General features: G+C 42.3%; 1 protein-coding gene across 1 annotated transcript in view; it reads left to right on the top strand.

Annotated features, from left to right (window-relative positions):
* LOC126213219 (uncharacterized) overlaps positions 1 to 25,816 on the top strand; it is an 89,631-nt gene that overhangs the window by 52,942 nt on the left and 10,873 nt on the right. The window contains exon 7 of the mRNA XM_049940861.1: positions 564 to 601. Within this exon, the coding sequence (XP_049796818.1) occupies positions 564 to 601 (38 nt within the window). The remainder of the gene's footprint in view (positions 1 to 563; positions 602 to 25,816) is intronic.

Below are 25,816 nucleotides of genomic sequence, written 5' to 3'. Positions count from 1 at the left end.
TACATTTATAGTGTCTGAAAGTATTTTGAGTTTGCCAATATTTATTAATGTTTGTATATTTAATGGTCCAGGTCTGTATGTAGTTCTGGGTGTGAACTTAAGGTTGGGTTTAGAAGTCGCTCCTCACCTCTGCAAGTTCATCTGGGCTGCCCAGAGTACAAAGGCCCAAATGTGTCATTTATGATAATCGATTCTTCTGTCAGTGAATGGCAGTTTTCATAATAAAAAAAACGTGAATGAAAATTTTACACAAGGCGGAAGTGCATGACAGGTTAAAAATGTGAAGTGTCTAGTAGGAAGTATGGCTACAACCAAATTACTAGCTTGTGTAGTTATTTACAGTACTGAAGACAAATTGAGAAAATGGAAAGTGAATTCTGACTAATATTCTGTTTCATTAACTGCAACAGTTTATCATGTCCTCTTTAATGATATTTTCAAGCTTCACTTCTTCACTTACAGCATTTGGTGGACTAATCACATGTTGGTAGGTGTTAATATAAATCTATTTATTTACTGTCCCATCAGTTGTAAATCACTGGCCATTTCTTGAAATGTTTCAGGTGGAAGCCTCAACAAGATATGCATCTGATAGTGCAAGGTAAGTTTTCATAATTCACTGCAGAACTTTTTGAGAAATATTAATTTTTATTTGTTGTGAGAGTACTTCAGAAATAAAATACACTATTTTAATTATTCAGAATTACCAATAAGCACCAACATTACAAGGCAGTATGGTCAGTAATGCTGTTCTGTGCAACAACCATTATGTGACTGTTCCTAAATAAATAGAGCACATGTCTAATATCTGTACAGGAAGACAAATGTTCAGGTGGTATATCAGCAGCTGTATTGTGCTTAATCTAGAACATCACTTGAAAATCACTGACATTCAACAAATTCATCTTGATAGCCACAAGCTAATGTCATACTGCAGTAGAACAAGAAATGGTGAGTGGCTATAAATCAAAAAATTGGAGCTGATTCCCAGCCTTTCAGATGAATGAATATAGTGTTGGACAACTCTTTCAATGCTGTGCCACAGTGGTGCTCAGGAAACACACACAAGCTTGTAGTGGTGACAGTTTACGGGCCATGATCAAGAAGAATTGAAAGTAGCTGGTGCCAGTTTCAGTAAGGTTGTGAAGACTTAACTGGTAAGTCCTCATTCTCTTTGTTCCTCCATCATCCTGGTGTGTTCCTGAAGGCTGGCTCTTTCATTAGACACATTACAGGTGACAAGGTAATGCATAATTCCTAGCTCTGGGTTAACAGTAGGGTTCACACATACCCTCTGATACAGGCCAGGCCCAGAGAGGGGTGACTGTTACTTTCCCAAATGCCAGTTGGTCCCTGTCAGGAGTTCGGGAGGTGTGAACAGTCATTTACGGTGTGTGAATCCCCCTCTGAGGGGGCACCCAATTGGAAGGAGCATGCCATTGCAGATGTTGGCAATCATGGGGATTTTTTGCAGTGGCTCAATCAATGTCTTAGGGTGTGTCTACTAAACATAAACAGAATGAGGCTAAAAATTTCAAGGCCATACCAGCTGTACATCAGTTCCTCATGGTATCACGTACTGGAGGTGGTCAGTCCTTTGCTACGGTTCATGCTTGCATTATTCTGAAAGGTGTTGTTGTAGTTGCAGGCCCTGTGAAATTCTTTTGTCATTTATGTAATACAACTTTGCTTCTGAAGACGTATTGTGATTTTCAGGCCCTACAACTGCTTACAGCATCACTCCTCCAGAGTTATCCTGTTTGTGTTGAGGACCATCGTTCACTGAATTCTTCACATGGTGTTCTTTACATTCTGATGCTAGATGGCCTCACCGAGGGAGAAATCCACACTTCCCTCTAACCATAGCATCACTGTGCCCCATTGAGTAATGAAGAAGATGGATGCAAACTTAAAGCCCACATGCACTCTTTTTCTACCATTTGCTCAAGTAGTGTTTGCCTCAAAGATTAAGGCAGGCTATGAAGTCATCATGGTCCAACCATACATTACAAACAAAATGAGTTCAACATTATAATAAAACACATATCCTGTCAAAACATGGCCAAATGTGTTACTCTTGGCAGAGATGCTCATTAGGGCAGCTGTTTGCCTCCTCTCTGCTGTATCAGTTGTAATCCCATGAATGTCCCATGTGTCTTAATGAGTGAGCCATCCAGGAGATCTGAGTGAAGGACATCAAACTCCACCTTGTCACTCACAGTTGTTTGCTAGTCAAGATCCTTGCATTTTCCCATCTGGCATTTACAGTATCATTTTTGCTATGCCATGAATAATGGAGAATATGCCCACCCAGACTTGCAACTTCAAGTTCAGTATTGCAGTAGTGAAATCACTCAGGTCACAGTAGCATCTCCTTCTCCTCCTGCGGCTGCACAACAAGCCATCAAATCCTTGCCCCTGATGACGAAATCGCCTGCTACAGAACTATCAGGCTGGAAGGACAAAAGCAGTACTCCCGCAAATACTTTCTACAGCTAAAAACGTAGTCTTCATCTGCCAACTAGAAAGTTCTATGAAATCAAACAAAAATGAACGGTTTTCTCCTTCCCTGACTTAGAGATCCCCTTCAGTGCTGTTGGCACATATACCCTCACCCAGCTGACCTCCATTTTGCTGGTGCCCACTGCCTACTGATTTTCTGCCATGGAATTCACAGGCTGACCCAAGGAGAATGACAAAATGTTTGTAGATCTCATGAAGAGGATTCTCCAGCCTCTGCCCCTGTAGCAGTGAATTTTTGAAGGCTGGTACTCAGCAACCGCAAGGTGACTAACCTTCATTTGTTCCCTCCTCCCCAATCCCCATTATGACTCTTATCCAATGGAACATTTGTGGTACTAGATCCAACAAGGAGGAATTACAGGTGCTCTTGGAATTGCAGTGTTCGCTTGTTTTCTGCTTCCAAGAAACAAATTGTCCTCACAACCCCTTTGACCTCTCATATTTCGTTCTGGGACTCTGTGACCTTTCCCCCGAGGACTGCATTCCACCTCATGGAGCCATGCTGGTCATCCATCTCACTGAACACTCGTTGGGTAGCTGTTGCAGTCTGCTTTTTCCTCCTTCATTTCACCTTTTCTCTTTGTAACATCTACACCCCTCTGTTATTTGCTGTTACCAAGTCAGACTTACTCCAGCTCATTGGTCAGCTCCTTCACTCATTTTTGCTACTTGGTGACTTCAGTTCCCACCATCCGCTTTGAGGCTCCCAGAGAACCTGTCCAAGAGGTTACCTCTTAGCAGACCTTCTGAATCCTCCCTCTTAGCACTGGAGCACCCATGTTTCTTTCAGATTCCATTCACATTTATTACCATTTCGTCCTCTCGTTCTGCACTGTCCAGCTCACCTGTCATCTTGAATGGCCCACTCCCTCTGACACATACCCAAGTGATCACTTTCTGTGTGCTATCCATTTTCAGACTTCTACCCCACCTGAGTGCAAACCCAGTTGGCAGGTTTCTGAGGCCGACTGGAGGCTTTACTCCTCCCTCACGACCTTCACATAGCTGTGATGACCAAGTAAGGAATCTTCTGAACGTTATCCTTCCGTTGCAAACTGTTCCATACCATGCACTTCAAGTTTACTGTAGCATGTCCTGGTCCCTGGTGGACTGAGGTGTGCAGGAATGTGATTCGCTTGTGGAGATGTGCTCTCCACATTTTGAACCATCATCCATATACATCTGTTTATATGGTTTGGCTTTGTCGGACACATTTATCTCAGTATCATTGTCTTTGCTATCCCCATTAACCATATTATCGATTCTCCCATCAGCCATCTCACCTCCCTTTTTGTCAAGGATTTTACGATCTGTTGCAGTTCTACATCAACTTGTCTCCTTCAGCAGCGTTTTCAGTGTCGTTCCTATCGGTTTTTCTCGTGAAGCTTGTGCAGTGGCTTTCACTTTCCACTGCCAAAACCTTTTGTATGAATATTTCTCAGTGAAATGAGTTTCTTACACCATCCTACATCTTGCGCCTTTTGTTCTTCCACTCGCTGAAACTAGAAAATTCCTGGGGCTCATGTCTGATACGAAACTTCCTTGGTCCTCCCATGTATTCTTACTTGGCTCTACATAGTACCTAGTTCCTCAGTGTCTTGCATCTCCTAAGTGGTACTTCCAGGTGAGTTGATGAGACTACCCTGCTCCGTTTTCTTTATCCCATGTCCATTCATAACTAGACTGTTGGTGTTTAGTTTATTCCTCTGCACCTCTGTCCATCATATGGTGTCTTAACACACTCCACTACCACGGAATACGTTTCGCCACTGGTGGCTTTTTCACTAGCCCAGTTGAGTGTCTGTGCAGAAGATGCTGAACTACTAGTCATACTGGCATGATGTCCTCCTCAGTGGATAGGCATGTTGTATCTCTCTCACGTGTGGCCACTCATCCTATTCCCTCATATTTGAAGACTCCCTTGCCTGCCAGTATGGGACATGCCATTCTTCTGTTACATCCCAGAGTTCACTTTTGGCTTTTGCTTTGGCAGCCTAACTTCACGGTACCTGCCACATTCGTGATGGTTGTGAACCCTTCACCTCCTTGGCTTCGTGTAGCAGCCCATGTTCATTGTGGACTTCATTTTCTTCACTTTTATAAGCAGGACCCACTGTAGGAAAAAATGGATAAATAGTATGGACTAACCTGTCTTCAAGGTACAAAATTCGTTGCAATATTATGCTCTATGCGAATTGTACTTACTGACAGTATGGCCACCAGTTGATAACTCAAAAATTTTATCAGTATTATACACCATCACTTGACCCTTTGAGAAAATAAGTAGCCATCCTATTGAATATTTGTGACTGAAGTCCGCTCTGATTTAAACATATTAACGTTTACATGTACCTCAAATCCCTCAGCAAAACGTTTCAAGTGTACATATGAATTGACAATGCGGCAAGAGCCAGGAGGTATTGCCACAACTTCCCCATTCTCTAGACGCAATTTATTATTAATTCAGTGACGTTAGCTATGTTTTTGTGTGTTTCCAGACCAGTTGATTCTGTACATCCCTACTCCCTGCTCATCTATTGGAGGAAAGTAGTTTGCTTTCAATTTAGACCAATTAGCATTAGAGTGTACGTAATTACATTGCAGCCTCAAATGATGTGGAGACTTGCATACTGCTTGTTTTTATGCAATTTTCTGGAAAAATACCATGCAGAAATATCCTCAGAGGTATGAACTGAAGTTATGGTAGTGTCGAACATTGTACAACAGCTGGTTCCTATTGGTAAAATGACAACACAATCTTTCATGTGGCCTTAAATCACAAAGCGCTACATACCCTGAACAACATCTAAATTGACAGTTCCACGTTTCTTGGGTTTCCACACTGTCTCAGGCCATGTATCCTACATAAACATGCTGTAAAATATCGCGATTTTAAATTTTCTGACGAGTTTAAGCGGATCTATGTTTTTAATCCTTCTTTCCAGTACCACTGCTGTGGGCTGTTTCTTAAATGTACAACCCAAGTTATTTCCTGTATTGTAAATATAAGCCTTTACCCATAGCGATGGCCTCCATGGTCATATTATGCCTTTTACCCGCTTGTAATTACTTTTCGCATTTTTGGATGTTCTGTACTGCTTGAAATATATCAGGTCTCCTAGCTAATGAAACCAGTGGCTGACAGCCCAGCAAATGGAGGTATCATAAACAGAATTGGTCCACCAGATCTCTTTGGTATTGGTAGCAACCTATGCCTTTTAACACATCATTTCCTTCCATCTTTCTGCCTCTAGGCTCGTTTTGCCGCTGTCACGAATTTTTTAAACATCACATAGGTTTTTCTTCTTGTTTAGTATGCAGTGAGCTGCATTTAGTATTTGCTTGAAGGTTAGTCCAGTACCCAATTTAAGTTCGAGCAAACATCGCCTTATCAACCACATATGCAGACATAGGTTGTCCTACATGAATATCCATCTCTTGACATACCTGCACAACCTCATCAATGAATATTTGGTCTGCAATAAGGTGATCTTTGTTTGTAGTGTAGGCGATCATGTGCTCTTTGCGTACATTGTCCAAAGCATCAAAGCCCTTATCACCATAAGCTAGGTGCTATTTCAATTTTGTTCCAACTCCGCAGAAACTGTATCCAGAGATACAAACTTCTGATCGCAGATTCTTGAGAATGCCACCTCCAACTTTGTTGATACGTTTCCTAGCACTCATATCACACTACTGCATGGCTTGAGCTTTGCTTTTCGTATTACATAGCAAAATGCAAGTGTTCACCCAGCTGTAGTGCTTTGATGAGAAACTAAGCCATTTGATCAATGCCCTGTTCCCTCAACATCTTATGACCTGCTGTATGAGGAACAGATTGGGTTCGAAGCGTTCCCATAATTCGTTTGTAACATCAATAGGTTCGTTTTTAATTCTGTGGTGAATAATGTGATTATACTTGAAATGATTTGTGGCTGTATGTTCAGGCATTTGCACGTACGTTGAAGATTAAATTGCTTCTACATTCGGTTTCTAATTATCCAGTTAAACCATTTGGCAATAATAGTTTCCAAATGAGAGAATGTTGAATAGTGATTTATCCCACATCGTTCCAATTCTGCTTTGAAATGCCTATTGTAAAATTCACTTCCATCATACGCCTCAAGTCGGTTGGGCAGTCGATTTAGTCCTGTGTGCAACAATTGTTCAGAATCCTCTGTGCCTGTGACCGTGTGTGCCTGTGACTGTGAGAATGTAGTTGAAACCATTATTTGATTGTAAGTAGTCCTGTGTATCTAAGAGATCAGCCTGCCATGCATAATCCATTCCTCGTATTATCAGATATATTCTGCATGCAGGTCTGTAAAGCTCGTGAACTACTCTCTTCGCAATTACTCGACGATGCGTATTTTTCTAAGCTCAGGTATGATCAATAACATTTTGTTCATGTAATCTGCAATCTCTTGCCTAACTGAAGCTGTAAACAGTCGTAATCGAGCTATGATTTCATTTAGTTACCATAATTTATATACTTCAGAGGCCGATTGTTTAGTCTTTCTTGCTGTACTTCGACTTTTACCTACACTATGTGGAGCTGCTACTGCTGCTGTAGTTACAGTCCTGTATTTGTCGCTCTGAGACATCCATTCATCCTTTCGGGGTTTTACATGCGTTGGTCATGCTTAATATTGCACCACGTGTTTTTATAGTTACAGGGTATATTTTTAACATTCGCCATTTTCAAAATTATTAACTGTAACAGCCTAGGCAATCTTCCAAATTCCTTGTTAACAATTCTTACTGCCTTCGTGGTTAAACATATTGTGTGCTTACCTAAGAAATATGGTTTTGCCCTGATGACCCTATATGTTCTGTCTTAACTCAGCATGCCTCCTCCTCCTCCTCCTCCTCCTCCTCCTCCTCCTATTTCTGATTCTATCCATAGTACATGACAGCTCTTTCAGCCTCTCAGTTACTGGCTTAAATATTACTGAGAGATAATGGTCTTGTTGCAGTTGACCTTACTTTCACCAAAGTAACTTCGGTCAAGTTTCCAGTTTTTAACATTACACTTTCTCATCAACATGTTGGTGTAAACTAAGCCATTGCTGGCCGTTGTGGCCGAGCGGTTCTGGGTGTTTCAGTCTGGAACCGTGCGACCGCTACAGTCGCAGGTTCGAATCCTGCCTTCGCCATGAATGTTTGTGATGTCCTTAGGTTGGTTGGGTGTAAGTAGTTCTATGTTTTAGGGGACTGATGACCTCATATGTTGAGTCCCTTAGGGCTCAGAACCATTTGAACCATTTTTGAATTACGCCATTTTTGAGACAGTTTACAACTTAGGTTTACTTTGAGACAATTGGTGGTGACGGGCATGAAGTGCCTTAGCTATCACATCGATATTTCACACATAATTTAGTTTTATACTGACTCCTTTAATTTTCTCGTTGACACACAGTTCATATTTCTGTATATGAACATTCAACACTTCAAATTCATAAGAATATTATAGTTCCAATCTCAAAGAAAGCAAGTGCTGATGACATGTGTGAAAATTACCAAACCGTCAGTTTAATAAGTCACAGCTGCAAAATACGAACACGAATTCCTTACAGACCAACGGAAAAACTGGTGGATGCCGACCTCAGGGAAAATGAATTTGGATTCCATTAATATGTTGGAACACGTGACGCAATACTGACCCTACGACTTATCTTCGAAGACACATTAAGGAAAGGCATTTGTAGACTTAGAGAAATCTTTTGACAATGTTGACTGGAATACTTTCTTTCAAATTCTGAAGGTGGCAGGGGTCAAATACAGGGAGCAAAAGGCCATTTACAATTTGTACAGAAACCAGATTGCAGTTTTAAGAGTCGAGGGGCATGAAAGGGAAGCAGTGGTTGGGAAGGGAGTGAGACAGCAAGCAGTAAAGGAAACTAAAGAAAAATTCGAAATATGAATTAAAATCTATGGTGAAGAAATAAAAACTTTGAGGTTTGCCGATGCGACGAGACTGTAATTTTGTCAGAGACAGCAAAGTACCTGGAAGAGCAGTTGAACGGAACACACAGTGTCTTAAAAGGAGGCTATAAGACGAACAACAAAAGCAAAACGAGGATAATGGAATGTAGTCTAATTAAATCAGGCGATTCTGAGGGTTGAAATTAAAATTTAAAACAGTCTTGATCGCAATCTTGTTAAAATATTTTTTTTATTGGGGTATTTGTATGGAGTGTAGCTATGTATGGTTGTGAAACGTGGACGATAAATAGTTAGGACAAGAAAAGAATAGAAGCTTTCGAATTGTGGTGCTACAGGAGAAGGTCGAAGATTACATAGGTAGAATGCTACAGGAGAAGGTTGAAGATTAAATGGGTAGATCATGCAACTAATGAGGAGGTACTGAATAGAATTGGGGAGAAGAGAAATTGGTGGCACAACTTGTCTAAGAGAAGGGATCGGTTGGTAGGACATATTCTGAAGCATCAAGGGATCACCAATTTAGTACTGGAGGGCAGTATGGAGGGAAAAAATCGTAGAGGGAGACCAAAAGATGAGTACACTAAGCAGATTCAGATGGATGTAGGTTGCAGTAGTAACTTGGAAATGATTAAGCTTGCACAGAATAGAGTAGCATGGAGGGCAGCATCAAACCACTCTCTGGGCTGAAGACAACAACAACAACAACAACAACGATATTCCCCTTGGATTAATGACATTGAGCATGCAGTGTGTCAACGCAGATTTCAGCCTTGTTCCACAGAAAAGTTTGCTCTCCCCTGATGTTCCCTGATGTTACAAAGTGATCATACCATCTCTGTAGGGGATTCAGTCGGGACAGTTAAAATATTTAACAGAGGGAGCACAGATCTACAGGAGCTGATTTTTAACATTTAATGAAATGCAGTACAGGATGAGCTAGAGTGTTGGCAAAGATGGCAGTCACATATTCTCCAATTCTACGACACACTGTGCAGTAATTTACTGTCGATAGCTTGCCAAACTCTCCACTCATTAGAAACTACCATAGCTCGACTCCATGATGCATTCTGTGCACTGAGGTAAGTGTCAATGTATTATTCAACATTACCAGATGTGGGCACTGAATTATGATCGTATTTAAGTTTGTTTATATGCCCAGCTGTAACTAATACTTTATAAAACCCCTCCATTTCAATGTAAATAAACAGTTACCACCATGACCAAGTGGACGAAAGAAACAGTCTCACCCCAAGGGTCTTTAAATGACTGGTCCTGCAATGATGAAGGTATAAACCAGAAGAACGAGACGAATGGATCATTACTTCCTGATATTAGAAATGCTTTGGTTATTGGGGCTTCATGCTGTGGAAAATAATCAAATTTTTACACTGTTGACATATCCTGTGGGAGTCCACTTAGAGCATGTACATATTTTTCAAAAATACTGTTTCAGTTAAAATATCAGCTACTGCAGGAGATTTTGCACGGAATTGAGGGACTAACAGGCAGTGATATTCACCACCTGAAAAAGTAAAACAAAACAGCACATTCTTATTTGGCACCATCTCTGTGGGAAATCAGGATATGTGCAGATATTTCTGCTTTGCTCGCCGCATGCAAGTCAATATATTTTATTTCAGTGAGACATACTTAAGCATCCAAAAGCTGTTGGTCTGGAATGCACCACCCTTGTAGCTTTCGAACAGGCAATCTGAATTAAAGCATATTTTCGAAGCACATCTAGGAACAGAAATGTTACTCAATGAATTCGTTATATGTAAGGATTGCTGGATTAACTCTCAGCATAGCTTGCTGGTTACAGATAAAACTAGTAAATTGAATGAGAATCAATAGAAACAGAACTTTAACTAGATTCTTCAAAAAGGCAATGCACCAAAACGCACATGTGTCAGTATATTGTACACTATGTACAAATTTGCAGATGTGTTGCACATTCATTAAGAGGATGCAAAGCACGTGCATTTGACAAAAAAATGGAGGCAATCAACTAGCTTTCAGCCATTCACAGTGCCAGCATAGCAATGCCATTTTGGTTAATGTTACAAGGCCTGATCAGTCAATCATTCAGATTGCAATTACTGAAAAGGCTGCTGCCCCTCTTCAGGAACCACACGTTTGTCTGACCTCTCAACAGATAACCCTCTGTTGTGGTTGCACCTACGGTATGGCTATCTGTACCGCTGAGGCACACAAGCCTCCCCACCAACGGCAAGGTCCATGGTTCATTGGGGGGGAGGGGGGGATATTACTTTGTCATCACTAAATTGATGGTTTTCAAGTAATACCACTTATTAGAACTCCCTTTTCGATATTACACTGACACTAACATGCGTACACCCACTGGTATTCAAACAGTAGGTTTGGTTGAACAGCATTATGTTGACACCAGATGCCTGCTGCTACGACGACTTCACCTTTCCCGCAAGGAAAGCACATAGTGTTAGTTAGAAGCTTATTTGCTCAGTTTATCTGTTCATCAGCGTCAGCATTAATACTTAAACTGGCTCACAACAGGGACTTCTGATGCATGACTTGACATCCTTATCATTTGTTGTTTGTCACAAGAGAGCAAATTATTTATCAATTGATGTAAGTATATTTTCGTGACATCTACTATCATTATAGTTATAATTGTAATATTGTTGTTGTTATTTAGCTTCAAACCCTGTATTTTGTGCACATTTGTGTATTTATCAGGCACATTTATACGCTTTAGTAACTGTGTAGTGCATAGAACCACTGTCTGCATTGAATCATTCGTTTTGTGTTACTTGCAGCACTTAGATCGCCCAATCCAGTGGTAGCTCTCATAGTAGCAGCAGTAGCACATCAGAGTACTGTGGGCTGACACATGTTTCCATAAGAAGCGACTTATTTTAAATTTTGTCAATGCTCCTTACCTTCAACTCCTATTTTTCGCATATGTCTGTGTATCTACAATACCAACTCTGGTATGGACAGATATAGTAATTGCTGTGTTCAGATGTGAATCAAGTTGGTGATTCTTCGCTCACAGCTCCAGGCAGTGTTGTACACCAATTGGTCCACTGCTGCAGTCATATTGGGTACTGTCCACACTGAGATTGACCTCTCACTTGTGGTTGAGTGGAAAGTCATTCAAGCGTGTGGGAGGCAGTGGAAGAATTTCCATGTTGCTGATCGAAGAGCCTGCTCTGTTCGTCTGATGAACAGATTTGGGAGCTGTCTATGGCTGATGGAATCCATGAGCCAGATGAAGTCGTGTGCCATGTTCCAAAGGAAGCCTCTCAGTGTGCAAGACTGAGCATTCGCAGAGGGTAGTATTACTGGTACTTGGAATCTTCGATGTTAGGTGTGTAATGGCGTCATTTAGAGATAAGACTGCATAGGAGGGGAAGGAATCCAATGTGCATTCTGTGTGCATACTGGTTGGAGTCTTTACAGATTAGAAATGGGTGCTTCTGAATGCCATGAAAACCATGGCATAGCCAGCTGTAAGTGGTGACTCACGTTGGTGGTAACAATACAGATTGCGTTCCATGAGTAATGAGACCAATGTCTTTCTAACACAATGGTACACCACAGTGTGTTGTAACCTGCTGGGCTAAGTGGATGGGGGTGTTAGTTTCAAAACGCTCTTTGTCTCATTCGGTTGCAAGCTGCCGGAGAGTCAGGACATGCATTTCTGTCAACCCCGTTTTGAGTTTATGTAACTCGGCACAATGGATCATTCTGTACAGGAATGGTACGCTATCAAATTTTACGGTAAACTTAGGAAGTCCGCCACCAAAATGTTTCCATTAGTTCAGCATGACTTTGGGGATGATTGCTTGTCCAAATCGCAACTTTTCCGATGGCACAAGTCGTTTATGGAGGGCCGAGAGGAGATCACTGACAAACCTCGCAGTGAATGGCCATCAACCGCATGAGTCGACGAAAATGTGATGCTTGTGCGCGATTGTTTGAACTCTGACAGACAGCTGAGCCTTCAATTGATAGCACAAACTTTAAACATGTCAAAAACAACCTTTTTCCGCATTGTGACCGAAGATATGAACATGAGAAAGATGTGTGCCAAACTTGTCCCAAAAGTGTTGACCGAAGAATACAAGCACGCTGCCAAGAAATGTTGGAAATGTGTGAAAATGATCCTCATTTTTTAAAATCAGTTATCACTGCTAAAGAGTCGTGGATTTTTGAGTACGTCCTTGAGACAAAAAGGCAGAGTTCAGAGTGGCACACCCAATCATCGCCCCGTCCCAAGAAGGCATGCATGAGCAAGTCCAGGATCAAAACCATGCACATTGCCTTCTTGGACGTCAGGGGCATAGTCCACCACGAATTCCTACCTACTGGGACTACAGTGAACTCAGCTTTCTACTTGGAAGTGCTCAAAAGACTGAAAAGGAGGGTCTCGTGCTGCTGAAGCGACAGCAAGAATAAGTGGAAAGTTCACCACGACAACACACAGTCACAGTGCCTTCATTGTAAAAGATTTCCTTGCCAGGACCAAGACCCCATTGGTACCTCAGCCTCCCTACAGTCCTGCCCTGGCTCCTGCTGACTTTTTTTGTTTCCTTGGTTAAAAGGAGTCATGAAAGGAAAACATTAGGACACGATTGAAAGCATCCAGGCCCATGTTACATCAGCTCTAAAGAAATTCCAGGATGCCTTCCAGGCATGGAAACACCGCCTCCAGAAGTGTATTGACGCAAGAGGGTGCTATTTTGAAAATTTTTTATTTGTACGAATATATTAAATAAATGATTTTTTTATGAATTTGGTCGCATTTCTTATGAAACGCAACTTACATGTGTCACATTGCAATGAAATAGGTTCTGTCTGGTTTCAGCGCCTAGCTAATAAAGACTGCCATTCTTGCCTGAGAGATGAAGGTGGAGCTCACCATCATGGGCTAAACTGAACGTGGTTATTTCGTACAGAGTGGAGTGAAGGTCTGAATCAGAGTCCCAGACAGTTCTGCAACTGGGTAGGTTGCAGATTCCTCAACCTGCGCCAAAATGTGGTGGATTTACAGGTTCTGCTAAATGGGTCAGGAGTAAACTACGCAAAGAAAGCAGTTCCACGAGTATAGGGGATGTGTAGAGGAGACTGGGCTTTTCTAGGTGAGAGGGTCTCAGGTAAGTGCAGAAAGGGCTTCAGTTTCAAAGGCTGAAAGTAGAACACCCAAGGAGGGTAGATACAACCACAATAAGTATTGTAGTTGTAAATTGTGGTAGCTGCATTATAAAAGGAACAGAGCTCAAAGCGGTAACAAAAAGCACTGAATCTCAAATCCTTGTAGGTATTGAAATAAGTTCAGCTGAAATTTTTCAAGAGACCTAACCATGTTCACAAAGAATGGATGAAATACAGTTGGTGTAATGTTCATTGCTGTTCGAAGTAGTTTACCTTGTAATGAAACTTAAGTAGATATTCCTGTGAGGTAGTACAGATAGCAATCAATTAAAAGTTCCAGGCTGAGAGGCTATAGTCTATCTGTAATTCGTTGCTAACTGCGGGCAACATCTTCGGAGGTGAGTCAATGATGGCTGCCAGGCCATGGATTTCCCGTTTATATAGAGGGCACCAACGTAAGTCACGTGGGGCCGACTGTAAGTCTGTCTCTGACTAACGTCATTATTCTCGATTTAATGTAATAGATCGTCACATCGTTGGTGCAAAGTTGACTGCCATATCCTGCCTAACTTTAAGCCGTCCGCTTTTGTGCTGAAATCATTGTGGTGTTCCTGAATCTCTATAGCTTCCCTATACATATGTGCATAATAATCGATGTCCTGGCTAGCACGTTTTTCTCATTAAATTTTATTTCATGGTCGACATCTTTAAAAACATGTTCTGCTACAACTGATCTGTCGGTATATTCCAGTCGACACTGCCTTTTGTGTTCGGTTTAGCTGGTATTAACACTTCTTATCGTTGTTCCAATATAAACCTTCACACAGCCACACGGAATTGTATACACCTCAGGAGTTGATAAGAGGTGTAGTGCATCTTTCGCCGATCTTAAACACTAAAACTTGGTCACTAAAACTCTTCCGGATTTGAGGCCGCATTGTCAACTATAAAATTCCGACGTTTCGGCGACTGTTGCAAGACACCTTCCTCAGACACCCTGAGGAAGGCGTCTTGCAACAGCCGCTGAAACGTCAGAATTTTATAGTTGACAATGCGGCCTTAGCCCCAGAAGAATTTTTTGACTGTGGCAAGGGCCGTGAAAGCCTACGTTTACACTCACTAATCGTTTTCGTGGGTCTAAAGATTGTTATAACTTGAAACTTTGCCAGAACTTTCCCAATACTGTCCGTAATATTGCAAATAAATGGAAGAAAACTCTTCCAGCTGACAGTTGTTCTTGCTGAATGTTGTCACACGCTTTTCTTCTGGGATGAAGTGCTTGATCTATCTCGTTGTCAGCGTATCCATTTTTCTTAACAACCGTTCGCAAATGATTTAGATCATCTTGCAAGTAAACTGGCTGACAGATATTATTAGTTGTGTCCACCAGTGTTTTAATGATGCCTCTCTTCTGCCTGGGATTATGGTTCGAATCCTTATGGAGGTAATGGTCGGTGTGTGTGTGTGTGTGTGTGTGTGTGTGTGTGTGTGTGTGTGTGTGTGTGTGTGTGTGTTTCTCTTTTATACACTTTATGCCCTAGACTGCAATCTGCCCGTTTAATTACTGATACATCAAAAAAATTTAGTTGTCCATTTCTCTCTTCCTCCGTAGTAAATTGTATATTTGGATTAATACTATCCAAATACACCGTGAATACATACAACTAGTTCTAAGTTCTAGGGGACTAATGACCTCAGCAGTTGAGTCCCATAGTGCTCAGAGCCATTTGAACCATTTTGAATTCTAATCAAGAATAACTGTCTGTAACTTCAGGCGTTGGTATCCTAAATGCAGTGGAGCAGCTTAAGAAAGGCAATGCCTCTGGTCCAAATTGTAGACCATTCAGGTTCCTTTTAGAATATGCTGATGCAATAGATCGATACTTAAGTCATATACAACTCTTCATCTGCAGGAAGATCGGTACGCGAAGACAGGAAAGTTGCACAAATTACTCCAGAACCCAAGAAAGGAAATGGGAGTAATCCGATGAAACGCAGACCCGTTCCAGTAACATCGCTTTGCAGGAGGATACTCGAAAACATAATCTGTTTGAACATTATGAATTACCTGGAAGATGTCATTTGTTGGCAAATAGCCAACACATATTCGGAAAACATAATTCTTGTGAAATACAACAAGCTCTTTATTCTCGCAAAGTAATAACTCATATGGACAGATGACATTAGATTGATTCCATATTTTTTATTTTCAGAAGGCTTTTGACTCAATTCCTCACAAGTGACTTCCAATTACATTGTGTGCCCCTGGAGTATCATCCTAGTAGTGTGCACAGATTCGTGATTTTGTGCCAGAAAGGTCACAGTTCGTAATAACTGATAGAAAGTAATTGAAGTAATATCTGACGTTTCCCAAGTGTGTGTTATAGGCCCTGTCTTGTCCCTGATGTACATATACGATGTAGGAGACAATCTGAGCAGCCCTCTTAGATTAGGCGGTCATTTGCGTTATCGTAAAGTCATCAGATGATCAAAGCCAATTGTGAAGTGAGAAAGATATCTGTATGATGTGAAAAATAGCAATTGACATTAAATAATGAAAAGTATGAAGTCAACCACATGAGTACTGAAAGGAATGTGCTAAATTTCGTTCACACGATAAATAATACAAACCTAAAAGCTGTGAGCTCAACTAAATACATAGGAATTAAAATACGAATACGCAGCCCCTGCCCCCGCTCGCCCGCCTCCCCCCCCTGCCCCCGCCCGCCCGCCTCCCCCCCTGCCCCCGCCCGCCCGCCTCCCCCCCTGCCCCCGCCCGCCCGCCTCCCCCCCTGCCCCCGCCCGCCCGCCTCCCCCCTGCCCCCGCCCGCCCGCCTCCCCCCTGCCCCCGCCCGCCCGCCTCCCCCCCTGCCCCCGCCCGCCCGCCTCCCCCCCTGCCCCCGCCCGCCCGCCTCCCCCCCTGCCCCCGCCCGCCCGCCTCCCCCCCTGCCCCCGCCCGCCCGCCTCCCCCCTGCCCCCGCCCGCCCGCCCCCCCCCTGCCCCCGCCCGCTCGCCTCCCCCCCTGCCCCCGCCCGCCCGCCTCCCCCCCTGCCCCCGCCCGCCCGCCTGCCCCCCTGCCCCCGCCCGCCCGCCTGCCCCCCTGCCCCCGCCCGCCCGCCTGCCCCCCCCCTGCCCCCGCCCGCCCGCCTGCCTGCCCCCTGCCCCCGCCCGCCCGCCTGCCTGCCCCCTGCCCCCGCCCGCCCGCCTGCCTGCCCCCTGCCCCCGCCCGCCCGCCTGCCTGCCCCCCTGCCCCCGCCCGCCCGCCTGCCTGCCCCCTGCCCCCGCCCGCCCGCCCGCCCGCCTGCCTGCCCCCGCCCGCCCGCCTGCCTGCCCCCCTGCCCCCGCCCGCCCGCCTGCCTGCCCCCCTGCCCCCGCCCGCCCGCCTGCCTGCCCCCCTGCCCCCGCCCGCCCGCCTGCCTGCCCCCCTGCCCCCGCCCGCCCGCCTGCCTGCCCCCCTGCCCCCGCCCGCCCGCCTGCCTGCCCCCCTGCCCCCGCCCGCCCGCCTGCCTGCCCCCCTGCCCCCGCCCGCCCGCCTGCCTGCCTGCCCCCCTGCCCCCGCCCGCCCGCCCGCCCGCCTGCCTGCCCCCCTGCCCCCGCCCGCCCGCCCGCCCGCCTGCCTGCCCCCCTGCCCCCGCCCGCCCGCCCGCCCGCCTGCCTGCCCCCCTGCCCCCGCCCGCCCGCCTTCCCCCCACAGCCCCCGCCCGCCCACCTACATCAAGGAGCAACAAGTGGTGGTTGTGAGGGTTATGCCAGTTTTCACAGCTTTCATCTTCCCTCCATTTTTTGAATGCCAACAAGCACTCTTGGGCACATTTTGCTTGGTGCATGTCTCTAAGCTCATACTTCTGCCACAGTGTCATTTCCACGACAGGTGCCTTCGAAATAGACAGACAAGGTCATACGGTAATGCTGTGGTTAATTCATGCTGCTGTTGCCATGGCTTTGCAGACAGTTTGACACTCACTATCCATCTTTTACTTGTGCTCACTGGACAGTGGCATATGTTTGCTAAGAGAGCAGTGATTTCCATTTATTAATATTGCCGTTTTTATTTCTGATTTAAGATGATTTGATTCCAAAACACACAGAACCAGCAAAGAGTATTTTACATAAGCTAAACGAATTTCTTCATGACCTTAAAGACAAAGCAAAAGAGACTGAATCTTATCAGCTCTGCAGACTTCAACAACATAGATATCTGGTGTTTGACCATGAAATTTACTGAGAATATTTACATAAGTGCAGTGGATGGAAACCTGTGTACGGAAACGGATTTGGAGGATCTCTAGAAAGATATTCTTCATTGTATTATATTGAAATTTCATGACCATGGCGAGTAACCTACAAGACAAAATGAAGGTGATGTTTTAAATTGTAAGATACCTTTCACAGGGGGCTAATTATTGAGAGGAAGAGTTCTGAAACCTTTGGCATACATATTCAGCAAATGCAAAGATGAAAGATGGTCTCTGATGGAGGATCCGATACTGTATTAAATGTTGCTACTTCTGAAATAAATTCACAGCATCAGGAAAAGAAATAACTGTTTCCGTATTATTTATTTTGATCAGATGTGGCTCAAACAAAATAGTGCAATAAACAAAATGTGACAAGCTTCAAAAAGAAATGATGGTTTGAAAGTACTGTATGGCAGAGGAAACACACTTACTGTCTGTCATGCAGAATGATCTGAACATGCCCAAAAATCAATGACTATCACGAAGAACTCAACAGTGACGTATTTGAATCCTTGTGTTTACCTTTATTGAGACAATTCAATGAGGGCGCTCTGATTGGTGACAATGCCAGTTAAATTTACAGAATAAAGGGGAAATTTTCTAATTCAAGAAGAAAGGAGGAGGAAATTCCACATTAGCTGGAAGGGAAGAGTAACTCTATTTAATGCTGATATACCAAGTTGGCGATATTGGAGGTGATTAGGTGTCATTGCCATATTTATAATCGATATGAACTTCACAGCTTAGCACCAGAAATGAAGCACAAGATTGTGAGACTGCCTCTTAGTGCAGAGAAGTTGGATGAGGTACCATTGAGGGGAAGGGGCGGGGGAAGAAAAGCAGTGGAGAAAAGGTGTTGAGCAGAGGGGCTAGAGGGATGGGAGTGGGCAAGTAGAGGGGACTTCATACGTTAAAATTAAAGACAGTATGAAAAATTCGTAAACTAAAAAACATATTGCTTAGAGCAACATGCACATCCATGTGCCTGTGAGCTTAAACTAAATGGAACCTTTATAGTTCTAGCTGTGTATAGGTCCCCAGTCAGATATTTCCAACGATTTCTGAAATACTTTGAATCTTTATTGTGCCATCTGCCAGTCAGACAAGCAAATTATAGTTTGCGGGGTTTCCAATGTAGATATTCTGAAGAAATCAGAACTACATTGGAGTATTTCTTGGTTCTTTCAATTTGATGCCAGTTATAGATTTTGCTGCATACAGGAAAGCAGCACTAAGAAAGATACTTCACAGACTGAATATAAATTTAGTCAAATACTTACCCCTTTTGAGAATGATCCTTATGATCAGGATGCACATCTAGGTATACTATATAACATAGTTCCATACAAGTAATGCAAAATAGTCCTCCAAAATAGTGCATTTAATTTAACAGTTGTACAGCTAGAAACAGAATGGGATGAAATCTACAGGGAAGCTGATGCTAATTTCAAATTTAATGTGAAAATAATTTCCCAAAGGAAACAACAAATCGTAATTGTAAGAAACAATCTAAAAAGCTGTGACTTATTAAACAGATAATATGTTGTAAACAGAAAATCGAAATTTATTTTACAGCCAGGAGTAATTATCGAGTAAGAGCCAAATATTACAAAAAACTGTTGCACTGTATTAGGAAAAGTTATTAAAAAGCCAAGAAGTGTGTGCACCATGTCTCGGATTAGCACCTCTGATGATAAAATGAAAAAAATTTGGGATATTGCTAGAAAGGAAACACGACAGTGGAAATCACAGAAAGATTTTATTCCTATCAAACTCAATGAAAAGTTTAACAAAAATCAGAATTAATTGTAATTATAATTTTTTTAAAATGTTGTAGGGAAAATAAGGATACAGCTGTTCATTGGGAAATACAAGGTTGTACATGGAAGAAGGAATACCTATGCAATTTGATACAATTGAAATTCAAACCACCTCTCGAACTGAAATTAGGAAAAGAATTAATTCACTCAATGTAGAAGTACACATGGAATTGATGGCACTTCCAACAAAGTACTAAAAGCCTGTTGTGAGCAGGACGTGCACAAACGGTTTAAATCATATTTAAGTGGAAGAATGTAGAAGGTTGATTTTAACAGTAGAGATAGTGTGCTAAAGTTAGCAGTCCTTTTAATATTAGTAATATTTGCCCTACAAACATTAGTATACGCTCAATGGTAAACGCCTGATGGCCTGAAGCTATCAAACAATTGTAATGTAAAAGAAATTAACCATCAAATAGCAGTGGCAGAATCTATTATTCTTTATCTTTGCCACTCTCACCCGGCGGTCGTAAATCTCTAAGTACACTTACCGATTAATGATATAAAAAAAGAATTCTGTTATTTCAAGACAAATGAAGCCTTGAGCGATTCACCTTTTACTGTTATTATTCCATGAAAGGCAGACTTGCTGTGTTAAAATTTGTGTAAAATACTCCGTAAATGTCCTAATTGTCTTTTCAATCAGAGAACATGTAGTTTTATGTAATTAATTACTAACAGGGTCCATCGAGAGGACATTAGTATGAAGTATTGCCTGTTATGTACAAAGCTTTTGTTAATACGCACCAGCCATTGTAACTTAATATTAAAAGGTACGTAGCATTAAAAACGTGTGCTTATATAGCCAAATTATCCATAAGTATCTGCATCTCCTCATTACTTTAATGTTAATCATTTTGTATCAGTTTATCTCCAGAACCTACGATCATGCTGATGGACCCAACACAGCATTGAGGCAGGGAGGAACACTACCATTCTCCTTTCATTTCTGAATCATTTTTTAATTATTGTGTAGTATTGCTTTTCTTTTAAAGTCAGTAAATCTTTTGGTCTATTAGTGTCGATCCAGGTATGGCTGCATTGCGGTCATGTGAATGAGCGGAAATGGTAATGTTGCTTTGATAACACTACATCCTCTGAGGAGGTATGAAGAATGGTGTCCCACAGTGTTCACGTTTGTTCCTCATATTTTTCTTAATATATGTTAATGACCTGACACTCTACAGTCATGAAGATGCAAAGCTAGTTCTTTTTCTGATGATGCAGTAATCACACCAAAGAAATATGAATTAGCTGAGGAAACTGTGAATTATGTCTTTCAGGAAATTAATTGGTTGTCTGCAGATGGTTTTGAGAAAACACAGTGTACACTGTTCTGTGCAGTAAATGGCAGAATACCATTGATAAGTATAGATTTAGAACAGGAATCTGTTGCTAAGCAGAGTATTTGAAATTTCTGGGTGTGTGCATTGATAAAAAATTAATTTGAAGAAGCACATCATGAGCTTATGAAACATATCAGTTCAGCATCTTACGCCATTAGGGTTATTGCAAACTTTGGTGACAAACATATCAGTAAATTAACTTATAATGCATATTTCCGTTCACTGCTTTCATATACCATGAAGTTTTAGGGTCACATCATTTAGAGAAAAAGTATTCATTGCACAAAAGCCTGTAATCAGAATAATAGTCGGGAAGCACTGAAGATCACATTGCAGACACTTATTTAAGGAACTAGGGAGGTTCACAATACAAGAATCACAGTTCAAAGATAGTAGCAAAGAGCAGTGGCTAAATCTGACTTTGGCACAGAAAGAGATGAACTGCGCTGCCAGAAAAATCTTTGTTCGTCTATCAGGTAGCATTAACAGTCAGACAGATAGCCAACCAGCTTCTAAAACAAATCAAAAGTATTTATGAATGAGGACATTGTCTACTCAGAAGATAAATTTTTAAATTGAAATAGTAATTGTAAAAAAAAATACATTGTGTAAAGAAACCTAATGTTAAACTCACAAGTTCCACATTGCAGAGTGACATATTCAGGATCTGTGGAACATGTATTAATGTATTGTAGTATCATCAAACCTGGCAAGGACTGTACATAACTCTATAGTTATCATAATTTGTATCTTACCAGCTGTAAACAACAACATGTTGAAAGTTTGGTCAGCATGTGGTTTACCTGTGTCAAAGATCCAAGAAAGTACTGATTGACTTTCTGCCGGGGTTCAAAAGGTATCATTCTATTATGTACACTATGATTGCCAGAATGCACTGACCACCTGTGTGTCAATGTTACGTTTGAGCAGTGCGTGATAAATTAAGTTTGTAATGGTCTTATTAGTCTTATTAATTGTGTTCAGAGGACCCTCAAGTAGATAGTCAGCACTTGCCATCTGTAGATCATGAAAGTTTGTCTTCTGAGCAATATCTAAAAGGGATTCACTAGACCTCTATGCTGTGTAACTTGTCCTATCTGACAGCAGGTGTATAAGACATGTACCTACATGGGTACCAGACAGGCATATATTTTTTGAAGACAGAGTACAGAAATCAGTAGGATATGATATTACACATCAACCTGCCGACTTGGAAAATTGGATGAAAAGCCATTTCATTGTTTTATTCTTAAACTACAATTTTTAATTCATTGAAACAATGTGTAACATTGTGAGCAGTTAATACTACTAATCGATAAAGTGATTATCTGCAAACATTTTGATCAATCACAAAATAAATATATTTAATCAGACATTTAGAGTAAATGGTTCTAAAGTGTGTGTACATGGATGATATACACTCTCCAGTACACAAACCTCACCAAAAGCGGAAAGCTTCAATCAGTGGTCCCTTCAATTTTCTCTTGACCAAAAATTGTTTCCATGAAAGAATGAGAGAGTGAAGGAGTGATACTGTGTGTTAAGGATGACAAACATTAACAGTGATTTCAACTTCCTATGCCTTATGGCAAAGGAAGTGATAACCTCACTTTGAACTTGGGCAGAAAGCCACACCAACATATGTAATTGAATTACTTAGTCAAAACACAGGTAGCAGTGAGGGATATGTAGCCCAGGACCCAGTCTGTAACTTAGCAAACATACAAGGTGATAATTATTGAACTATATCAAAAAATCGTAAATTAGTTACAAACTACAGCGTTCACACACTTTATTCAACATGTAAACTTCACCACAGATATTGAGATTTAGGTTATGACATGTTCGATATGCCTGCCATCATTACCGATGACGTGGCTCAGCCAAATAGCAAAATTCTGCTATACCCACTGAAGTGTCAGAACATCATTGTCGTCGATGACCACCTGAATGTCGCTTTTCAGCTCAGCAGTGGTTTGGGATTACTGTTGTACACCTTGTCTTTAATATAGCCACACAAAAAGGACTCGGATCTGTTCAGATCCGGATAAGGGATTTTTCAGAATTGTAGGAATTTTTTAATTTTGTTTTTCAGTAAAATTTTTGTAATTTTGATTGCTAAGAACTGATACACTAATAAAAAAAATTAGTTTAGCTCGCCACTGCAGAATAATACTGCAGCAATAAAACGCAAAAGAGGGAATATCACCAAAATAAATCTTTCGTTGCAAAGAAAATGAGCCATTCACATAAACAGAATAAATGCACACACAGGCATCTGCCGACAGCGCTGTTAAAGATTCTACAATATTTTCTAACAATGAACTTTCAATATATCTCATTCCTGGGCACATTTTGATGAGTGAAGTCACAACTGATTACATTTCTACATGACGTGGTGAAATATCTCGAATGTTGGTTTCAGAGGCATTACTTTTGAAGTAAATTTCCTTTTATGTAAGATGATCATGCATGTCAGAATGTGTGATGATTTTCTTAAATCATGGAGCATTATATTCACATTCAAGAGTTAACACTGACCACCAGCAAGTGTGAAAAAATTTTGGGCCCAGAGGACAAGCCATTTATGCCTTATATTTTAAATTTTGGTGACACACTTGCATTTGCTATATGTTGAAAAGGTAATACAAAAAATGACGAAGTTTCGAGTTTAGTCTTTCATAATTATTATAGTTTGTTCATTGATGACAGATTATGCAATAATGCTGGCAAAGAATATAGTTGCCTTTCAAAAACAAGAGCGAAGTTCTTGAGTGATTTCACATGTAACTGGCTTTACTATGGGAGAAGTCGAAGTGCTCTACAGAACACACATCCAGCCATGTAACCCACGAAGTGTCTGGTGCAAATCAGTGAAATTTATAATCGTACTTGTCAGAAATATAAAGCTGCTAAAATTGAAACTGGTGCCCTCAGAAAAACAGCAAAAACTGTTAGAAAGTCAATATTATATATGAAAACTTAACTTTCCTTGTAGTTGACTGATGCATAGTAATTTAAACAATTAACTTCTTTCGCTTGTGTGTTTGCACAGCTTAACATTCATTTTGTTATTGGCTGACATCACATTTCCTATGCTCTGAATATCTGCTGTCATCGGCCGGCGAGATCATGTGACACAAGCTATGCTTGGCCCACAAAAGCACGTCACAATCTTTCAGTGCTTTAGAAGCTACTGTGATGTAATTGTTGGAATTCGTGTTCATACTTTCGTCATACGAAAATATGTAGTGGACATGTTGCCACACATCAAAGATCTTTCATAAATGCTTTGATTTTTGCTAGGTTGAGATTCCTAAACTGCCAGAGAGTTCTATACAATCTTATAAACCCATAACCATTCAAGGGATTGATGAGGTTTACAGCTCCTAGGGTAACGATATCTTTCAAGGTGGAAAAATGTACTTCCACCCACTAAAACGTTTTTCACCCTGGAAAGCGCGTTTCTAACTGGGACATCTGGGAATTTTTCTTTTCTGGACATACACACAGTTAAAAAGCCCCCCTGCGGGTCCGGGGATTAGAATAGGCCCGAGGTATTCTTGCCTGTCGTAAGAGGCGACTAAAAGGAGTCCCTCCCCCTCAAGGGGGTAGTTAGCGCCTGCGTCCGGAGACGGATGGTTCCACGACCTCTATTTGCGGTCATTTTGCTTTTTCACTTCTCGTTTCTTCCTTCGTTTGGTTGGTTCCTTTCTTTGCTCTTCTCCACCTCACTGTCTTCCTTACTCATTCCCCTGCAAAATCTCCTTGCCTTCTCATTGCCTTCTTCTCCTTGCCTTCTTCTCCTTGCCTTCTCATTGCCTTCTTCTCATTGCCTTCTTCTCCTTGCCTTCTCATTGCCTTCTTCCCCTTGCCTTCTCATTGCCTTCTTCCCCTTGCCTTCTCTGGTCTCCGCCTCGGCGTTTGAGACAGTCTGTCCTCTCTCTCTCTCTCTCTCTCTCTCTCTCTCTCTCTCTCTCTCTCCTTTTCCCTCTTCTTCCTTCCTCCCTGTGCGTGCCTGAAGGCCGACCCACGCGTTCGCACGCGTAGCCGGTGACGGGGTAACGCGTAATTCCCCGCCCTGGGTAGATATGTAAGGCACGCGCGTACCCCCTGGTAAACGCCAGGCCCGGGGAGGGGTGATTGCCTGCGCTGATACCTTCTGACCATGCCGATTGGTCCCTCCGTCTGTTTCTCGGGAGGTGTGACCTGAGGTGTAAACATTCACCTAAGGCGGGAGTGCCCTCTGAGAGGGTCCCCACAAGGAAGGAGCACGCCATCGGAGACGCTGGCAATCATGGGGGATTCCTCCGCAATGGATTTCACTCCATCTCTCTCGACTTCTGCCCAAAAACGGAAACATGACCAGCTACCAGTGACAAAAGTACTACCGCCTGCCCCACAGTTCCTCGTCGTTTCTCGATCTGAGGACGGAAAGGATTTTTCCTCTGTCAACCCTTTCGTTATCCAGAAGGGCGTCGATGCTATAGCCGGATCTGTCAAATCTTGTACCAGGTTGCGTAACGGTACCTTATTACTCGAAACTGAGAGCGCCTTTCAGGCACAAAAACTGCTTCGGGCCACACTCCTGTACACGTTCCCTGTCCGGGTGGAGGCTAACCGAACTTTGAATTCGTCTCGTGGTGTGGTCTATACTAGATCCCTCGACGGCTTGACTGACGAGGAGATTCAATCTTTCCTCGCTGAGCAGGGCGTGACGGCTGTCCATAGGGTCATGAAAAAGGTCAACAATGACCTTGTACCGACCCGGACACTTTTCTTGACCTTCAATAGTGTTCAGCTG

This window comes from Schistocerca nitens, chromosome 11 (assembly GCF_023898315.1).
Source record: "Schistocerca nitens isolate TAMUIC-IGC-003100 chromosome 11, iqSchNite1.1, whole genome shotgun sequence".
NCBI lineage: Eukaryota > Metazoa > Arthropoda > Insecta > Orthoptera > Acrididae > Schistocerca > Schistocerca nitens.
This window is presented reverse-complemented; position numbering and strand designations above follow the sequence as displayed.